At 55.7% G+C, this 16,809-nt stretch overlaps 1 protein-coding gene across 1 annotated transcript in view; it reads left to right on the top strand.

The window, feature by feature from the left end:
* Positions 1–16,809, top strand: part of LOC137315128 (prickle planar cell polarity protein 3-like) — a gene marked incomplete at its 3' end in the record, with an annotated part of 141,712 nt that overhangs the window by 92,728 nt on the left and 32,175 nt on the right. The window contains 1 exon segment of the mRNA XM_067980033.1: positions 4,710–4,795. Coding sequence (XP_067836134.1) covers positions 4,710–4,795 — 86 coding nt within the window.

The following is a 16,809-nucleotide window of genomic DNA, read 5'->3' as shown; positions in this document are numbered from 1 at the left end:
CTCTACACTGTCCCATCAAACACTCCCAGGGCAGGTACAGGGTTAGATACAGAGTAAAGCTCCCTCTACACCGTCCCATCAAACACTCCCAGGGCAGGTACAGGGTTAGATACAGAGTAAAGCTCCCTCTACACTGTCCCATCAAACACTCCCAGGGCAGGTACAGGGTTAGATACAGAGTAAAGCTCCCTCTACACTGTCCCCATCAATCACTCCCAGGGCAGGTACAGGGTTAGATACAGAGTAAAGCTCCCTCTACACTGTCCCATCAAACACTCCCAGGGCAGGGACAGGGTTAGATACAGAGTAAAGCTCCCTCTACACTGTCCCATCAAACACTCCCAGGGCAGGTACAGGGTTAGATACAGAGTAAAGCTCCCTCTACACTGTCCCATCAAACACTCCCAGGGCAGGTACAGGGTTAGATACAGAGTAAAGCTCCCTCTACACTGTCCCATCAAACACTCCCAGGGCAGGTACAGGGTTAGATGCAGAGTAAAGCTCCCTGTTACGCATGTCAAGAGAGTTCCCTTGGGGAAGTGGGGCACGAGGAAGGTCCCTTTAAGTCCGTAGCCAGCTGTGATTTTAAAATCCGAGCTTTGGCTGTCCAATTGTACAAATAATCCCACCTCCCCCAGCCCTGAACGGTACCCAGAGCAAACTGACACACTGCCAACCGCCTCGAAAGAGTCCCTGAGGGGGAAGGGGGCCGAGACCCCGTTTCCTGTCCCAGTGATTGCCCCGCGTTTAAAGGGACAGTCCCGGCACCCTGTGCCTTACGTCTTGCTCCTCCCCTTCCTGTGGCCTGAGGGTCGGTCACCAGAGGACACGGGTTTACGATAATTGGCCAAAGAGCCAGAGTGGGACATGAGGAGAATTTATTCGTAGGCAGCGAGTTGTTCTGATCTGGAATTCGCGGCCTGAAAGGGCGGTGGAAGCAGATTCAATAATAACTTTCAAAAGGGGAATCGGTTGAATGTTATGAAAGGAAAAAAGATTTGCCGGGCTCTGGGGAACGAGAGGGACTAATCGGCCAGCTCTTTCAAAGAGATCTTTGTGGGATCTTGCCGTGCGCAAGATGGCTGCCCGCGCTACAACGGCGGCCACGCTCCCAACGAGAAGGTGCGTCATCGGCTGCCGAGCGCCTCTGGGACGCCACGGGGCCCCTGATTCGGCCACGGGTCGGCCGAGGAAAGAGGCGGGTCAAAAGAGAGGGAAGCACATTCCATCCGGCCTTGAAGTCAGGATCAATCCTTTCTCCTCGTGGTTTCCCCCCCGCGAGGTGGACTTTGTGGCTTTGTCTCCTCAGGGATGTCAAGATGTCTTTTTTGACCGTGTTGTGGGGGGAGGGGGGTAAATGGCCTCCCCCCTCCCCACCGTATGTCAATTTGAGGTCAAAGGTCAGGAGTTTGGGTCACTTTCTTCCCCCACCCTAACTTTTTGGCCAATAAATTCATTAAAGGTCAAAGGGGCTTTGCTGCTCCTTGCGTCAATAAAGTCAATTGAGGGTCAAAGGTTGGGAATAAGGGCCATTAGGCCCCCTGTTGGGTCAATAAAGTCAATTGAGGGTCAAAGGTTGGGAATAAGGGTCATTAGGCCCCCTGTTGGGTCAATAAAGTCAATTGAGGGTCAAAGGTTGGGAATAAGGGTCATTAGGCCCCCTGTTGGGTCAATAAAGTCAATTGAGGGTCAAAGGTTGCGAATAAGGGTCATTCGGCCCCCTGTTGGGTCAATAAAGTCAACTGAGGGTCAAAGGTTGGGAATAAGGGCCATTAGGCCCCCTGTTGGGTCAGTAAAGTCAATTGAGGGTCAAAGGTTGGGAATAAGGGTCATTTGAGGCCACGGCCGCCCCCCCTCTTACAAATAAAGTTGATTGAGGGTCAAGGGTTGCCCATTAGACAACATTCCCACTGCTTTCTCCTCGCCCTTCCGGAATATTCCGAGGGCGGACGTCCCGCGCCCCCTCGACGAAGCCTTTCAGACGCTCCGCCCTTGCATTTTCCTGGCGTGACTGGCCAAGGCTGTGCTGCGTGTTATCGGCCACCATTGAGCCGAGCGGAGAGGAGACCACTCGGCTGTGAGAGGGCTGGACGGGGAATTATTTCGGGAAACTGCGCTGTCACTGATGGCCTCCCATCTCGCCAGCGCCTTTCACCTCCTCAGGACGTCCCAAAGCGTCCCACAGCCAATGACGTCCAATATTCGTGCAACGTTGTAACTGACTGAGAGATTATAGCGAGCATTTCCCTTTGACACCCCTTCCTGAGGTGGGGGGGCCAACGGATGCTGGTTGCCCCGGCCCTGTGCTGGAGGCAAGCTGGATGCGAGGAGGCTGCTCGGCCCCGGAGGCCGTCGCCGCCAAGCCCGGTTCCCGCACGTGCCGCCCCACCTGAGCCTAGGCCCGTTGCCACGGCCACCCGGGTGGCTCCGTCCCAGCCTAGGCCCGTTGCTGCGGCGACCGCTACGAAAACACCGCTGGCCCACTCCGCAGTAGGCTTCGGCGGGCGGGTAGGCCCGTTGCTAGGGCAACCGATCGCCAACCTCAGCAGCGACCATGTCCCGGCCAAGGGAACATCTCTAAATTACATTCTCAATCTGATATGAAACATTCAGAAGTAAGGGGTAGTCCATAAATGGTAGTGAGATATATTATATATTAATATATATTATATATTATGACTTTTGTTAGGTAAGGGTATTAAGGGTTACGGAACCAAGGCGGGTAAATGGAGTTAAGATACACATCAGTCGTAATCTAATTGAATGGCAGAACAGGCTCGAGGGGCTGAATGGCCTTCTCTTATCCCTATGTTGCTACATAGAGAGTGTAATCTCCCAATTTACCTCAATAACCTGCATTTATATAGCGTTTTATACTTAACAGGAGGGTAAATTTGTGACGTAAGGAGATAGTAGGCCAGGAGACCAAGAGCTTGGTCAAAGAGGCAGGTCTTAAGGAGCGTCTTAAAAGGAGGAGAGGGAGAGGCGGAGAGTCGGATGCAATGCTGCTTTAGTGTGAGGACGGGGAGTGTTATCCCAGATAATATCCTTGAGGACCAGGCCAAACCCAATCCCGACAAGGACCCATAGCCTTGAGACTCTCGGGGCTTAATCCAGGGCCTGTAATCTAGGCCCGACACTCCTGAGGGGCCGTCTTTCGGGGCGAGACGTCAAAGCGAGGCCCCCGTCTGCCCTCTCAGGCGGATCCCACGGCCGCGAATGGATGAAGAGCGGGGAAGGGAATTCTCCCCGGTGTCCTGGGGGCCATTGTTCCTCTCTTAAACGGACACCCCACCCCCCCGCAAATAAAAACGCCAACCAGATTTACTCCTGCTGGATCTCTTCGCCTCTTGTGGGATCTTGCTCTCCTTCTCAATGCCTGAACTTCCTGAGCAAAAACGGAACAAGGAATTCCCCTCAACGCACCTGGCGCCCAGAGCAGGAGGGATGGGCAGAGGGCGTGCTAATTTATGCGTCATTAGTGGCGAGTTTGCCCGTGTAGGGGGAGCAATCTGGACTGAACGTTTTTGCTGATGTCGGTCGAGGGATAAATATCGGCGCCAGGACCCCGGGGAGAACTCCCCGCCTCTGCTCCTCTTCCAATAGCGGCCTTGGGTTTCGATAGGGTAGACGTAGAGAAGATATTTCCACTTGTGGGGGAGACCAGAACGAGGGGGCCATCAATATAAGAGAGTCACTAATAAATCCAATCGGGGAATTCAGGACAAACTCCTTTACCCAGAGAGCGGTGAGAATGTGGAACTCGCTCCCACAGGGAGTGGTCGAGGCGAAACAACGGGATAGACCAGTCGGGCCGAACGGCCTGGTCTTTGTCGCTGTGAAGCCCTCGATGGAGGACGGGCTATCCCAGCGCGGGTGAAAGTCCCTCTCTTCGCGGCAGTGAGCGAGCTGGGAGGCGTGCGTTGGTGTAATGGTTGTGCGAGGGATCCCCACCCCCGGGATGTCTTGTTTCGTCGTTTGAGGCCTAGTAGGTGTGGCTCGGGCCCCGCCTGGCTTACGCCAAGCTAAAATTGCAAATCAGGGGGAAGGTTGCAAGCCCGTTCCCTCCTGGGCTCAGCGGCTCTCCCTCCCCCACCCGCAAAAGGCCGCGAGTCCGAGCCCCCCCACTGCCCACCCACTACTCCAGAGCCTGAAATCTAGGCCCAACGCTCCCCCCAGCGCACTCCTGAGGGAGCGCCGCACCGTCGGAGCGGCCGTCTTTCGGGGTGAGACGTTAAACCGATCGCGAGTCTGTCTGAATCAGCACGGCTGGTGAAGATAAGGCTTTGTTATCAGGAGTCAAGGGGGCCGATAGACTCCTTACTCTGGACCGTATACGGGGGTACTGCCGCTCCTGGGCTACGGCTTACACACATATTGCGCTCACCTCCACTCAGCCTCGTGTGCCGAGTCCAAGCGGGGGGCAGGCTCCGCGAGGCTGTCCGTGCAATGTGTGACATTCGACTGCAGTGGGCATCGCACAAGTCTCCTCACTGGTCCGCCTGGGGACTCGAGACAGCGACAGTCGGAGTGGGATCCCCGGGGGGCAGGCCCCGCTTCAGCTCAAGAGGGTACAGAGAGGGGCGCGAACGCTTGCTTGGACCAGCCGCAGCGGGGAGGGGGGAGACGCAGGCAGCTTGTTAATGCTGGAGGATGAGGCCTCTGGATCTGGGAGTTACTGATAGCTACGTCCAATTGTTTTTCCTCAGCTCCCTGATCTGGAGCAGATTGATCGAGGGCGACCATGTCATGTGTGCGGGGACCAGTGTCCAGGATTCGTTGCCCATGGCTGGAGGTATCGCTGTCTTTGACTGTTCAAAACAATCTGGGCCATCACGATGCTACAAATATAGAGATACCTCCCTGAGAGAGAGGGGACTGAGAGACACCAGTCAGTGTACAGATACCTCCCTGAGAGAGAGGGGACTGGGAGACTCCAGTCCGTGTACAGATATCTCCCTGAGAGAGGGGACTGAGAGACACCAGTCAGTGTACAGATATCTCCCTGAGAGAGAGGGACTGAGAGACACCAGTCAGTGTACAGATATCTCCCTGAGAGAGAGGGACTGAGAGACACCAGTCAGTGTACAGATATATCTCCCTGAGGGAGAGGGACTGAGAAACACCAGTCAGTGTACAGATACCTCCCTGAGAGAGAGGGACTGAGAGACACCAGTCAGTGCACAGATATCTCCCTGAGGGAGAGAGACTGAGAGACACCAGTCAGTGTACAGATATCTCCCTGAGGGAGAGAGACTGAGAGACACCAGTCAGTGTACAGATATCTCCCTGAGAGAGAGGGACTGAGAGACACCAGTCAGTGTACAGATACCTCCCTGAGAGAGAGGGACTGGGAGACACCAGTCAGTGTACAGATACCTCCCTGAGAGAGAGGGGACTGAGAGACACCAGTCAGTGTACAGATATCTCCCTGAGAGAGAGGGACTGAGAGACACCAGTCAGTGTACAGATATCTCCCTGAGAGAGAGGGACTGAGAGACACCAGTCAGTGTACAGATATCTCCCTGAGAGAGAGGGGACTGAGAGACACCAGTCAGTGTACAGATATCTCCCTGAGAGAGAGGGACTGAGAGACACCAGTCAGTGTACAGATATCTCCCTGAGAGAGAGGGGACTGAGAGACACCAGTCAGTGTGCAGGTATCTCCCTGAGAGAGGGGACTGAGAGACACCAGTCAGTATACAGATATCTCCCTGAGAGAGAGAGACTGAGAGACACCAGTCAGTGTACAGATATCTCCCTGAGAGAGAGGGACTGAGAGACACCAGTCAGTGTACAGGTATCTCCCTGAGAGAGAGGGACTGAGAGACACCAGTCAGTGTACAGATATCTCCCTGAGAGAGGGGACTGAGAGACACCAGTCAGTATACAGATATCTCCCTGAGAGAGGGACTGAGAGACACCAGTCAGTGTGCAGATATCTCCCTGAGAGAGAGGGGACTGAGAGACACCAGTCAGTGTACAGATATCTCCCTGAGAGAGAGAGGGGACTGAGAGACACCAGTCAGTGTACAGATATCTCCCTGAGGGAGAGGGACTGAGAGACACCAGTCAGTGTGCAGATATCTCCCTGAGAGAGAGGGGACTGAGAGACACCAGTCAGTGTACAGATATCTCCCTGAGAGAGAGGGACTGAGAGACACCAGTCATTGTACTGATATCTCCCTGAGAGAGGGACTGAGAGACACCAGTCAGTGTACAGATATCTCCCTGAGAGAGAGGGACTGAGAGACACCAGTCAGTGTACAGATATCTCCCTGAGAGAGAGGGACTGAGAGACACCAGTCAGTGTACAGATATCTCCCTGAGAGAGAGGGGACTGAGAGACACCAGTCAGTGTACAGATATCTCCCTGAGGGAGAGAGGGACTGAGAGACACCAGTCATTGTACTGATATCTCCCTGAGAGAGAGGGGACTGAGAGACACCAGTCAGTGCACAGATATCTCCCTGAGAGAGAGGGACTGAGACACACCAGTCAGTGTACAGATATCTCCCTGAGAGAGAGGGGACTGAGAGACACCAGTCATTGTACTGATATCTCCCTGAGAGAGAGGGACTGAGAGACACCAGTCAGTGTACAGATATCTCCCTGAGGGAGAGAGGGACTGAGAGACACCAGTCAGTGCACAGATATCTCCCTGAGAGAGAGGGGACTGAGAGACACCAGTCATTGTACTGATATCTCCCTGAGAGAGAGGGGACTGAGAGACACCAGCCAGTGTACAGATATCTCCCTGAGGGAGAGGGACTGAGAGACACCAGTCAGTGTACAGATATCTCCCTGAGAGAGAGGGGACTGAGAGACACCAGTCAGTGTACAGATATCTCCCTGAGAGAGAGGGACTGAGAGACACCAGTCAGTGTACAGATACCTCCCTGAGAGAGAGGGGACTGAGAGACACCAGTCAGTGTACAGATATCTCCCTGAGGGAGAGGGGACTGAGAGACACCAGTCAGTGTGCAGGTATCTCCCTGAGAGAGGGGACTGAGAGACACCAGTCAGTGTACAGGTATCTCCCTGAGAGAGAGGGACTGAGAGACACCAGTCAGTGTACAGATATCTCCCTGAGGGAGAGGGGACTGAGAGACACCAGTCAGTGTACAGATATCTCCCTGAGAGAGGGACTGAGAGACACCAGTCAGTGTGCAGATATCTCCCTCAGAGAGAGGGTGTGGAGATGCCGGTGATGGACTGGGGTTGACAATTGTAAACAATTTTACAACACCAAGTTATAGTCCAGCAATTTTATTTTAAATTCACAAGCTTTCGGAGATTTTCTCCTTCCTCAGGCAAATGTTTCAAGATCTCCTAGAGATCTTGAAACATTTGCCTGAGGAAGGAGAAAATCTCCGAAAGCTTGTGAATTTAAAATAAAATTGCTGGACTATAACTTGGTGTTGTAAAATTGTTTACAATTGAGAGAGAGGTACAGATATCTCCCTGAGAGAGAGAGGGGACTGAGAGACACCAGTCAGTGTACAGATATCTCCCTGAGAGAGAGAGAGGGGACTGAGAGACACCAGTCAGTGTACAGATATCTCCCTGAGGGAGAGGGACTGAGAGACACCAGTCAGTGTGCAGATATCTCGCTGAGAGAGAGGGACTGAGAGACACCAGTCATTGTACTGATATCTCCCTGAGAGAGAGGGGACTGAGAGACACCAGTCAGTGTACAGATATCTCCCTGAGAGAGAGGGACTGAGAGACACCAGTCAGTGTACAGATATCTCCCTGAGAGAGAGGGGACTGAGAGACACCAGTCAGTGTACAGATATCTCCCTGAGGGAGAGAGGGACTGAGAGACACCAGTCATTGTACTGATATCTCCCTGAGGGAGAGGGGACTGAGAGACACCAGTCAGTGTACAGATATCTCCCTGAGGGAGAGGGGACTGAGAGACACCAGTCAGTGTACAGATATCTCCCTGAGGGAGAGAGGGACTGAGAGACACCAGTCAGTGTACAGATATCTCCCTGAGAGAGAGGGGACTGAGAGACACCAGCCAGTGTACAGATATCTCCCTGAGGGAGAGGGACTGAGAGACACCAGTCAGTGTACAGATATCTCCCTGAGGGAGAGGGACTGAGAGACACCAGTCAGTGTACAGATATCTCCCTGAGGGAGAGGGACTGAGAGACACCAGTCAGTGTACAGATATCTCCCTGAGGGAGAGGGGACTGAGAGACACCAGTCAGTGTACAGATATCTCCCTGAGGGAGAGGGACGGAGAGACACCAGTCAGTGTACAGATATCTCCCTGAGGGAGAGGGACTGAGAGACACCAGTCAGTGTACAGATATCTCCCTGAGGGAGAGGGAGTGAGAGACACCAGTATGGACTTGTTGGGCCGAATGGCCTGTTTCTGTGCTGTACAATCTTTGTTACATCTCGGTATCGAACGTCAGGCTTTCAATCACACCACAGAAGCTTCTAGAAGCAACGTCTCCTGGCTGGTCCCTCCCAACATTCCTGAACAGATTGAAAACCACATTCCCGCCCGAGAGGAAACCCTTTTTCACATGGGAGTGTTTCCCAGATGAGCTGATTACCCGAGGGAGAGTCTACCTGATTTAATTAATTTACTTATGCTCCCTCTACACTGTCCCATCAAACACTCCCAGGGCAGGTACAGGGTAAGATACAGAGTAAAGATCCCTCTACACTGTCCCATCAAACACTCCCAGGGCAGGTACAGGGTTAGATACAGAGTAAAGCTCCCTCGACACTGTCCCATCAAACACTCCCAGGGCAGGTACAGGGTTAGATACAGAGTAAAGCTCCCTCTACACTGTCCCATCAAACACTCCCAGGGCAGGTACAGGGTTAGATACAGAGTAAAGCTCCCTCTACACTGTCCCATCAAACACTCCCAGGGCAGGTACAGGGTTAGATACAGAGTAAAGCTCCCTCTACACTGTCCCGTCAAACACTCCCAGGGCAGGTACAGGGTTAGATACAGAGTAAAGCTCCCTCTACACCGTCCCATCAAACACTCCCAGGGCAGGTACGGGGTTAGATACAGAGTAAAGCTCCCTCTACACCGTCCCATCAAACACTCCCAGGGCAGGTACAAGGTTAGATACAGAGTAAAGCTCCCTCTACACTGTCCCATCAAACACTCCCAGGGCAGGTGCAGGGTTAGATACAGAGTAAAGCTCCCTCTACACCGTCCCATCAAACACTCCCAGGGCAGGTACGGGGTTAGATGCAGAGTAAAGCTCCCTCTACACTGTCCCATCAAACACTCCCAGGGCAGGTGCAGGGTTAGATACAGAGTAAAGCTCCCTCTACACTGTCCCATCAAACACTCCCAGGGCAGGTACGGGGTTAGATACAGAGTGAAGCTCCCCCCTCTCTATCCTCTCACTCTCTCCCCATCTCCCCCTCACTCTCCCCCCTCTCTCTCCCCCTCTCTCTCTCCCCCTCTCTCTCCCCCTCTCTCTCTCCCCCTCTCTCTCCCTCCCTCTCTCTCCCCCTCTCTCTCCCCCCTCTCTCTGTGATTCAGTCTAAGATCAGTCTGGAGAAGCTGCAGTCTGAACCAGAGCAGTTGCCATTGACCCAGCCCACAGGATGTTGCTGTGAGTCACTCATAAAATCATTTGATGCTCTGTTAAAATCACTGGAATCTGGCGGCCCCTTTGAATAATCCCCACCCACCCCTCCAGCGAGCAGTACACATCCTGCCCTGCACTGCTCGCCCACACTCGTTCATCTCCAGCCCCCCAATCTCACCCAGCGCCATCTTTTCCATTCTGTCACTCATTGACGGTCATTCTGGGGAACTCCCTGAGCTCGACTCGAGATATCGACCCTATCTCCAAACGTAACTCACCAGGGTCCGTGGAACCAGCAGCCTCCAATCCCCCTCTCTCTCGCTCCCCCTCTCCCTCTCTCTCCCTCCGTCTCTCTCTCTCTCTCTCTCTTTCTGCCACTCCTTTCTTTCTTCCATTCCTCTCTCACTCCCCATCCCTCTCGCTCCCGATCTCTCTCGCTCCCCATCTCTCTCCCCTTCTCTCTCGCTCCCCATCTCTCTCGCTCCCCTTCTCTCTCCCCTTCTCTCTCGCTCCCCATCTCTCTCGCTCCCCATCTCTCTCGCTCCCCTTCTCTCTCCCCTTCTCTCTCGCTCCCCATCTCTCTCGCTCCCCATCTCTCTCGCTCCCCATCTCTCTCCCCTTCTCTCTTGCTCCCCATCTCTCTCGCTCCCCTTCTCTCTCGCTCCCCATCTCTCTCGCTCCCCATCTCTCTCGCTTCCCATCTCTCTCGCTCCCCATCTCTCTCGCTCCCCATCTCTCTCGCTCCCCATCTCTCTCCCCTTCTCTCTCGCTCCCCATCTCTCTCCCCTTCTCTCTCGCTCCCCATCTCTCTCTCTCCCCATCTCTCTCACTCCCCATCTCTCTCTCTCCCCATCTCTCTCGCTCCTCATCTCTCTCGCTCCCCATCTCTCTCCCCATCTCTCTCGCTCCCCATCTCTCTCACTCCCCATCTCTCTCACTCCCCATCTCTCTCTCTCCCCTTCTCTCTCGCTCCCCATCTCTCTCCCCTTCTCTCTCGCTCCCCATCTCTCTCGCTCCCCTTCTCTCTCCCCTTCTCTCTCGCTCCCCATCTCTCTCCCCTTCTCTCTCGCTCCCCATCTCTCTCGCTCCCCATCTCTCTCCCCTTCTCTCTCGCTCCCCATCTCTCTCCCCTTCTCTCTCGCTCCCCATCTCTCTCGCTCCCCTTCTCTTCTCTCTCTCTCCCCTTCTCTCTCGCTCCCCATCTCTCTCGCTCCCCATCTCTCTCGCTCCCCATCTCTCTCACTCCCCATCTCTCTCGCTCTCCATTTCTCTCGCTCCCCTTCTCTCTCGCTCCCCATCTCACTCACTCCCCATCTCTCTCTCTCCCCATCTCTCTCGCTCCCCATCTCTCTCTCTCCCCATCTCTCTCACTCCCCATCTCTCTCTCCCCTTCTCTCTCACTCCCCATCTCTCTCGCTCCCCATCTCTCTCGCTCCCCTTCTCTCTCTCTCCCCTTCTCTCTCGCTCCCCATCTCTCTCGCTCCCCATCTCTCTCACTCCCCATCTCTCTCCCCTTCTCTCTCGCTCCCCATCTCTCTCCCCTTCTCTCTCACTCCCCATCTCTCTCCCCTTCTCTCTCGCTCCCCATCTCTCTCCCCTTCTCTCTCGCTCCCCTTCTCTCTCGCTCCCCATCTCTTTCACTCCCCATCTCTCTCGCTCCCCATCTCTCTCACTCCCCATCTCTCTCGCTCCCCATCTCTCTCCCCTTCTCTCACTCCCCTTCTCTCTCACTCCCCTTCTCTCTCGCTCCCCTTCTCTCTCGCTCCCCATCTCTCTCTCTCCCCTTCTCTCTCGCTCCCCATCTCTCTCTCTCCCCTTCTCTCTCGCTCCCCATCTCTCTCCCCTTCTCTCTCATTCCCCTTCTCTCTCACTCCCCTTCTCTCTCTCTCCCCATCTCTCTCGCTCCACATCTCTCTCTCTCCCCTTCTCTCTCGCTCCCCTTCTCTCTCCCCTTCTCTCTCGCTCCCCATCTCTCTCTCTCCCCATCTCTCTCGCCCCCCATCTCTCTCTCTCCACATCTCTCTCGCTCCCCATCTCTCTCACTCCCCTTCTCTCTCATTCCCCTTCTCTCTCTCTCCCCTTCTCTCTCGCTCCCCTTCTCTCTCTCTCCCCTTCTCTCGCGCTCCCCTTCTCTCTCGCTCTCCATCTCTCTCACTCCCCTTCTCTCTCATTCCCCTTCTCTCTCTCTCCCCTTCTCTCTCGCTCCCCATCTCTCTCTCTCCCCTTCTCTCTCGCTCCCCATCTCTCTCTCTCCCCTTCTCTCTCGCTCCCCATCTCTCTCTCTCCCCATCTCTCTCGCTCCCCATCTCTCTCTCTCCCCATCTCTCTCGCTCCCCATCTCTCTCATTCCCCTTCTCTCTCTCTCCCCTTCTCTCTCTCTCCCCTTCTCTCTCGCTCCCCATCTCTCTCTCTCCCCTTCTCTCTCGCTCCCCTTCTCTCTCGCTCCCCATCTCTCTCGCTCCCCTTCTCTCTCTCTCCCCTTCTCTCTCGCTCCCCATCTCTCTCACTCCCCTACTCTCTCTCTCCCCTTCTCTCTCACTCCCCATCTCTCTCACTCCCCTTCTCTCTCACTCCCCATCTCTCTCACACTCCTTCTCCCTCACTCCCCTTCTCTCTCACTCCCCATCTCTCTCACTCCCCATCTCTCTCACTCCCCATCTCTCTCATACACCTTCTCTCTCACTCCCCTTCTCTCTCACTCCCCATCTCTCTCACACTCCTACTCTCTCACTCCCCTTCTCTCTCACTCCCCATCTCTCTCACACTCCTACTCTCTCACTCCCCTTCTCTCTCACTCCCCATCTCTCTCACACTCCTTCTCCCTCACTCCCCTTCTCTCTCACTCCCCATCTCTCTCGCTCACCTTCTCTCTCGCTCCCCATCTCTCTCCCCTTCTCTCTCACTCCCCATCTCTCTCGCTCCCCTTCTCTCTCGCTCCCCATCTCTCTCCCCTTCTCTCTCGCTCCCCATCTCTCTCGCTCCCCATCTCTCTCGCTCCCCATCTCTCTACCCTTCTCTCTCGCTCCCCATCTCTCTCACTCCCCATCTCTCTCGCTCCCCTTCTCTCTCGCTCCCCATCTCTCTACCCTTCTCTCTCGCTCCCCATCTCTCTCACTCACCATCTCTCTCGCTCCCCATCTCTCTCACTCCCCATCTCTCTCGCTCCCCATTTCTCTCGCTCCCCTTCTCTCTCGCTCCCCTTCTCTCTCGCTCCCCATCTCTCTCGCTCCCCATCTCTCTCGCTTCCCATCTCTCTCTCTCCCCATCTCTCTCACTCCCCATCTCTCTCGCTCCCCATTTCTCTCGCTCCCCTTCTCTCTCGCTCCCCTTCTCTCTCTCTCCCCTTCTCTCTCGCTCCCCATCTCTCTCGCTCCCCATCTCTCTCACTCCCCATCTCTCTCCCCTTCTCTCTCGCTCCCCATCTCTCTCCCCTTCTCTCTCACTCCCCATCTCTCTCCCCTTCTCTCTCGCTCCCCATCTCTCTCCCCTTCTCTCTCGCTCCCCTTCTCTCTCGCTCCCCATCTCTTTCACTCCCCATCTCTCTCGCTCCCCATCTCTCTCCCCTTCTCTCTCGCTCCCCATCTCTCTCACTCCCCATCTCTCTCGCTCCCCATCTCTCTCGCTCCCCATCTCTCTCACTCCCCATCTCTCTCCCCTTCTCTCTCGCTCCCCATCTCTCTCCCCTTCTCTCTCACTCCCCATCTCTCTCCCCTTCTCTCTCGCTCCCCATCTCTCTCCCCTTCTCTCTCGCTCCCCTTCTCTCTCGCTCCCCATCTCTTTCACTCCCCATCTCTCTCGCTCCCCATCTCTCTCCCCTTCTCTCTCGCTCCCATCTCTCTCACTCCCCATCTCTCCTCCCCATCTCTCTCGCTCCCCATCTCTCTCTCTCCCCTTCTCTCTCGCTCCCCATCTCTCTCCCCTTCTCTCTCGCTCCCCTTCTCTCTCGCTCCCCATCTCTCTCCCCTTCTCTCTCACTCCCCATCTCTCTCACTCCCCATCTCTCTCGCTCCCCATCTCTCTCGCTCCCCATCTCTCTCTCTCCCCTTCTCTCTCGCTCCCCATCTCTCTCCCCTTCTCTCTCGCTCCCCTTCTCTCTCGCTCCCCATCTCTCTCCCCTTCTCTCTCTCTCCCCTTCTCTCTCGCTCCCCATCTCTCTCTCTCCCCTTCTCTCTCATTCCCCTTCTCTCTCTCTCCCTTCTCTCTCTCTCTCCCCATCTCTCTCGCTCCCCATCTCTCTCGCTCCCCTTCTCTCTCGCTCCCCATCACTCTCACTCCCCTTCTCTCTCATTCCCCATCTCTCTCTCTCCCCTTCTCTCTCGCTCCCCATCTCTCTCTCTCCCCTTCTCTCTCTCTCCGCTTCTCTCTCGCTCCCCTTCTCTCTCTCTCCCCTTCTCTCTCGCTCCCCATCTTTCTCATTCCCCTTCTCTCTCGCTCCCCTTCTCTCTCGCTCCCCATCTCTCTCTCTCCCCATCTCTCTCGCGCCCCATCTCTCTCTCTCCACATCTCTCTCGCTCCCCATCTCTCTCTCTCCCCTTCTCTCTCGCTCCCCTTCAATCTCTCATTCCCCTTCTCTCTCTCTCCCCTTCTCTCTCGCTCCCCTTCTCTCTCTCTCCCCTTCTCTCTCGCTCCCCATCTCTCTCTCTCCCCATCTCTCTCGCTCCCCATCTCTCTCTCTCCCCATCTCTCTCGCTCCCCATCTCTCTCTCTCCCCTTCTCTCTCGCTCCCCATCTCTCTCCCCTTCTCTCTCATTCCCCTTCTCTCTCACTCCCCTTCTCTCTCTCTCCCCATCTCTCTCGCTCCACATCTCTCTCTCTCCCCTTCTCTCTCGCTCCCCTTCTCTCTCCCCTTCTCTCTCGCTCCCCATCTCTCTCTCTCCCCATCTCTCTCGCCCCCCATCTCTCTCTCTCCACATCTCTCTCGCTCCCCATCTCTCTCACTCCCCTTCTCTCTCATTCCCCTTCTCTCTCTCTCCCCTTCTCTCTCGCTCCCCTTCTCTCTCTCTCCCCTTCTCTCGCGCTCCCCTTCTCTCTCGCTCTCCATCTCTCTCACTCCCCTTCTCTCTCATTCCCCTTCTCTCTCTCTCCCCTTCTCTCTCGCTCCCCATCTCTCTCTCTCCCCTTCTCTCTCGCTCCCCATCTCTCTCTCTCCCCTTCTCTCTCGCTCCCCATCTCTCTCTCTCCCCATCTCTCTCGCTCCCCATCTCTCTCTCTCCCCATCTCTCTCGCTCCCCATCTCTCTCATTCCCCTTCTCTCTCTCTCCCCTTCTCTCTCTCTCCCCTTTTCTCTCGCTCCCCATCTCTCTCTCTCCCCTTCTCTCTCGCTCCCCTTCTCTCTCGCTCCCCATCTCTCTCGCTCCCCTTCTCTCTCTCTCCCCTTCTCTCTCGCTCCCCATCTCTCTCACTCCCCTACTCTCTCTCTCCCCTTCTCTCTCACTCCCCATCTCTCTCTATCCCCTTCTCTCTCACTCCCCATCTCTCTCACACTCCTTCTCCCTCACTCCCCTTCTCTCTCACTCCCCATCTCTCTCACTCCCCATCTCTCTCACTCCCCATCTCTCTCATACACCTTCTCTCTCACTCCCCTTCTCTCTCACTTCTCTCTCACTCCCCTTCTCTCTCACTCCCCATCTCTCTCACACTCCTACTCTCTCACTCCCCTTCTCTCTCACTCCCCATCTCTCTCACACTCCTTCTCCCTCACTCCCCTTCTCTCTCACTCCCCATCTCTCTCGCTCCCCTTCTCTCTCGCTCCCCATCTCTCTCCCCTTCTCTCACGCTCCCCATCTCTCTCGCTCCCCTTCTCTCTCGCTCCCCTTCTCTCTCACTCCCCATCTCTCTCGCTCCCCTTCTCTCTCGCTCCCCATCTCTCTCCCCTTCTCTCTCGCTCCCCATCTCTCTCGCTCCCCATCTCTCTCGCTCCCCATCTCTCTACCCTTCTCTCTCGCTCCCCATCTCTCTCACTCCCCATCTCTCTCGCTCCCCTTCTCTCTCGCTCCCCATCTCTCTACCCTTCTCTCTCGCTCCCCATCTCTCTCACTCCCCATCTCTCTCGCTCCCCATTTCTCTCGCTCCCCTTCTCTCTCGCTCCCCTTCTCTCTCGCTCCCCATCTCTCTCGCTCCCCATCTCTCTCGCTTCCCATCTCTCTCTCTCCCCATCTCTCTCACTCCCCATCTCTCTCGCTCCCCATTTCTCTCGCTCCCCTTCTCTCTCGCTCCCCTTCTCTCTCTCTCCCCTTCTCTCTCGCTCCCCATCTCTCTCGCTCCCCATCTCTCTCACTCCCCATCTCTCTCCCCTTCTCTCTCGCTCCCCATCTCTCTCCCCTTCTCTCTCACTCCCCATCTCTCTCCCCTTCTCTCTCGCTCCCCATCTCTCTCCCCTTCTCTCTCGCTCCCCTTCTCTCTCGCTCCCCATCTCTTTCACTCCCCATCTCTCTCGCTCCCCATCTCTCTCCCCTTCTCTCTCGCTCCCCATCTCTCTCACTCCCCATCTCTCTCGCTCCCCATCTCTCTCGCTCCCCATCTCTCTCACTCCCCATCTCTCTCCCCTTCTCTCTCGCTCCCCATCTCTCTCGCTCCCCATCTCTCTCTCTCCCCATCTCTCTCACTCCCCATCTCTCTCTCCCCTTCTCTCTCACTCCCCATCTCTCTCGCTCCCCATCTCTCTCGCTCCCCTTCTCTCTCTCTCCCCTTCTCTCTCGCTCCCCATCTCTCTCGCTCCCCATCTCTCTCACTCCCCATCTCTCTCCCCTTCTCTCTCGCTCCCCATCTCTCTCCCCTTCTCTCTCACTCCCCATCTCTCTCCCCCTTCTCTCTCGCTCCCCATCTCTCTCCCCTTCTCTCTCGCTCCCCTTCTCTCTCGCTCCCCATCTCTTTCACTCCCCATCTCTCTCGCTCCCCATCTCTCTCCCCTTCTCTCTCGCTCCCCATCTCTCTCACTCCCCATCTCTCTCGCTCCCCATCTCTCTCGCTCCCCATCTCTCTCACTCCCCATCTCTCTCCCCTTCTCTCTCGCTCCCCATCTCTCTCCCCTTCTCTCTCACTCCCCATCTCTCTCCCCTTCTCTCTCGCTCCCCATCTCTCTCCCCTTCTCTCTCGCTCCCCTTCTCTCTTGCTCCCCATCTCTTTCACTCCCCATCTCTCTCGCTCCCCATCTCTCTCCCCTTCTCTCTCGCTCCCCATCTCTCTCACTCCCCATCTCTCTCGCTCCCCATCTCTCTCGCTCCCCATCTCT

This window comes from Heptranchias perlo, unplaced genomic scaffold (genome assembly GCF_035084215.1).
Source record: "Heptranchias perlo isolate sHepPer1 unplaced genomic scaffold, sHepPer1.hap1 HAP1_SCAFFOLD_537, whole genome shotgun sequence".
NCBI lineage: Eukaryota > Metazoa > Chordata > Chondrichthyes > Hexanchiformes > Hexanchidae > Heptranchias > Heptranchias perlo.
The sequence above is the reverse complement of the archived record's forward strand: the minus strand, read 5'-3'. Positions and strand labels throughout refer to the sequence as shown.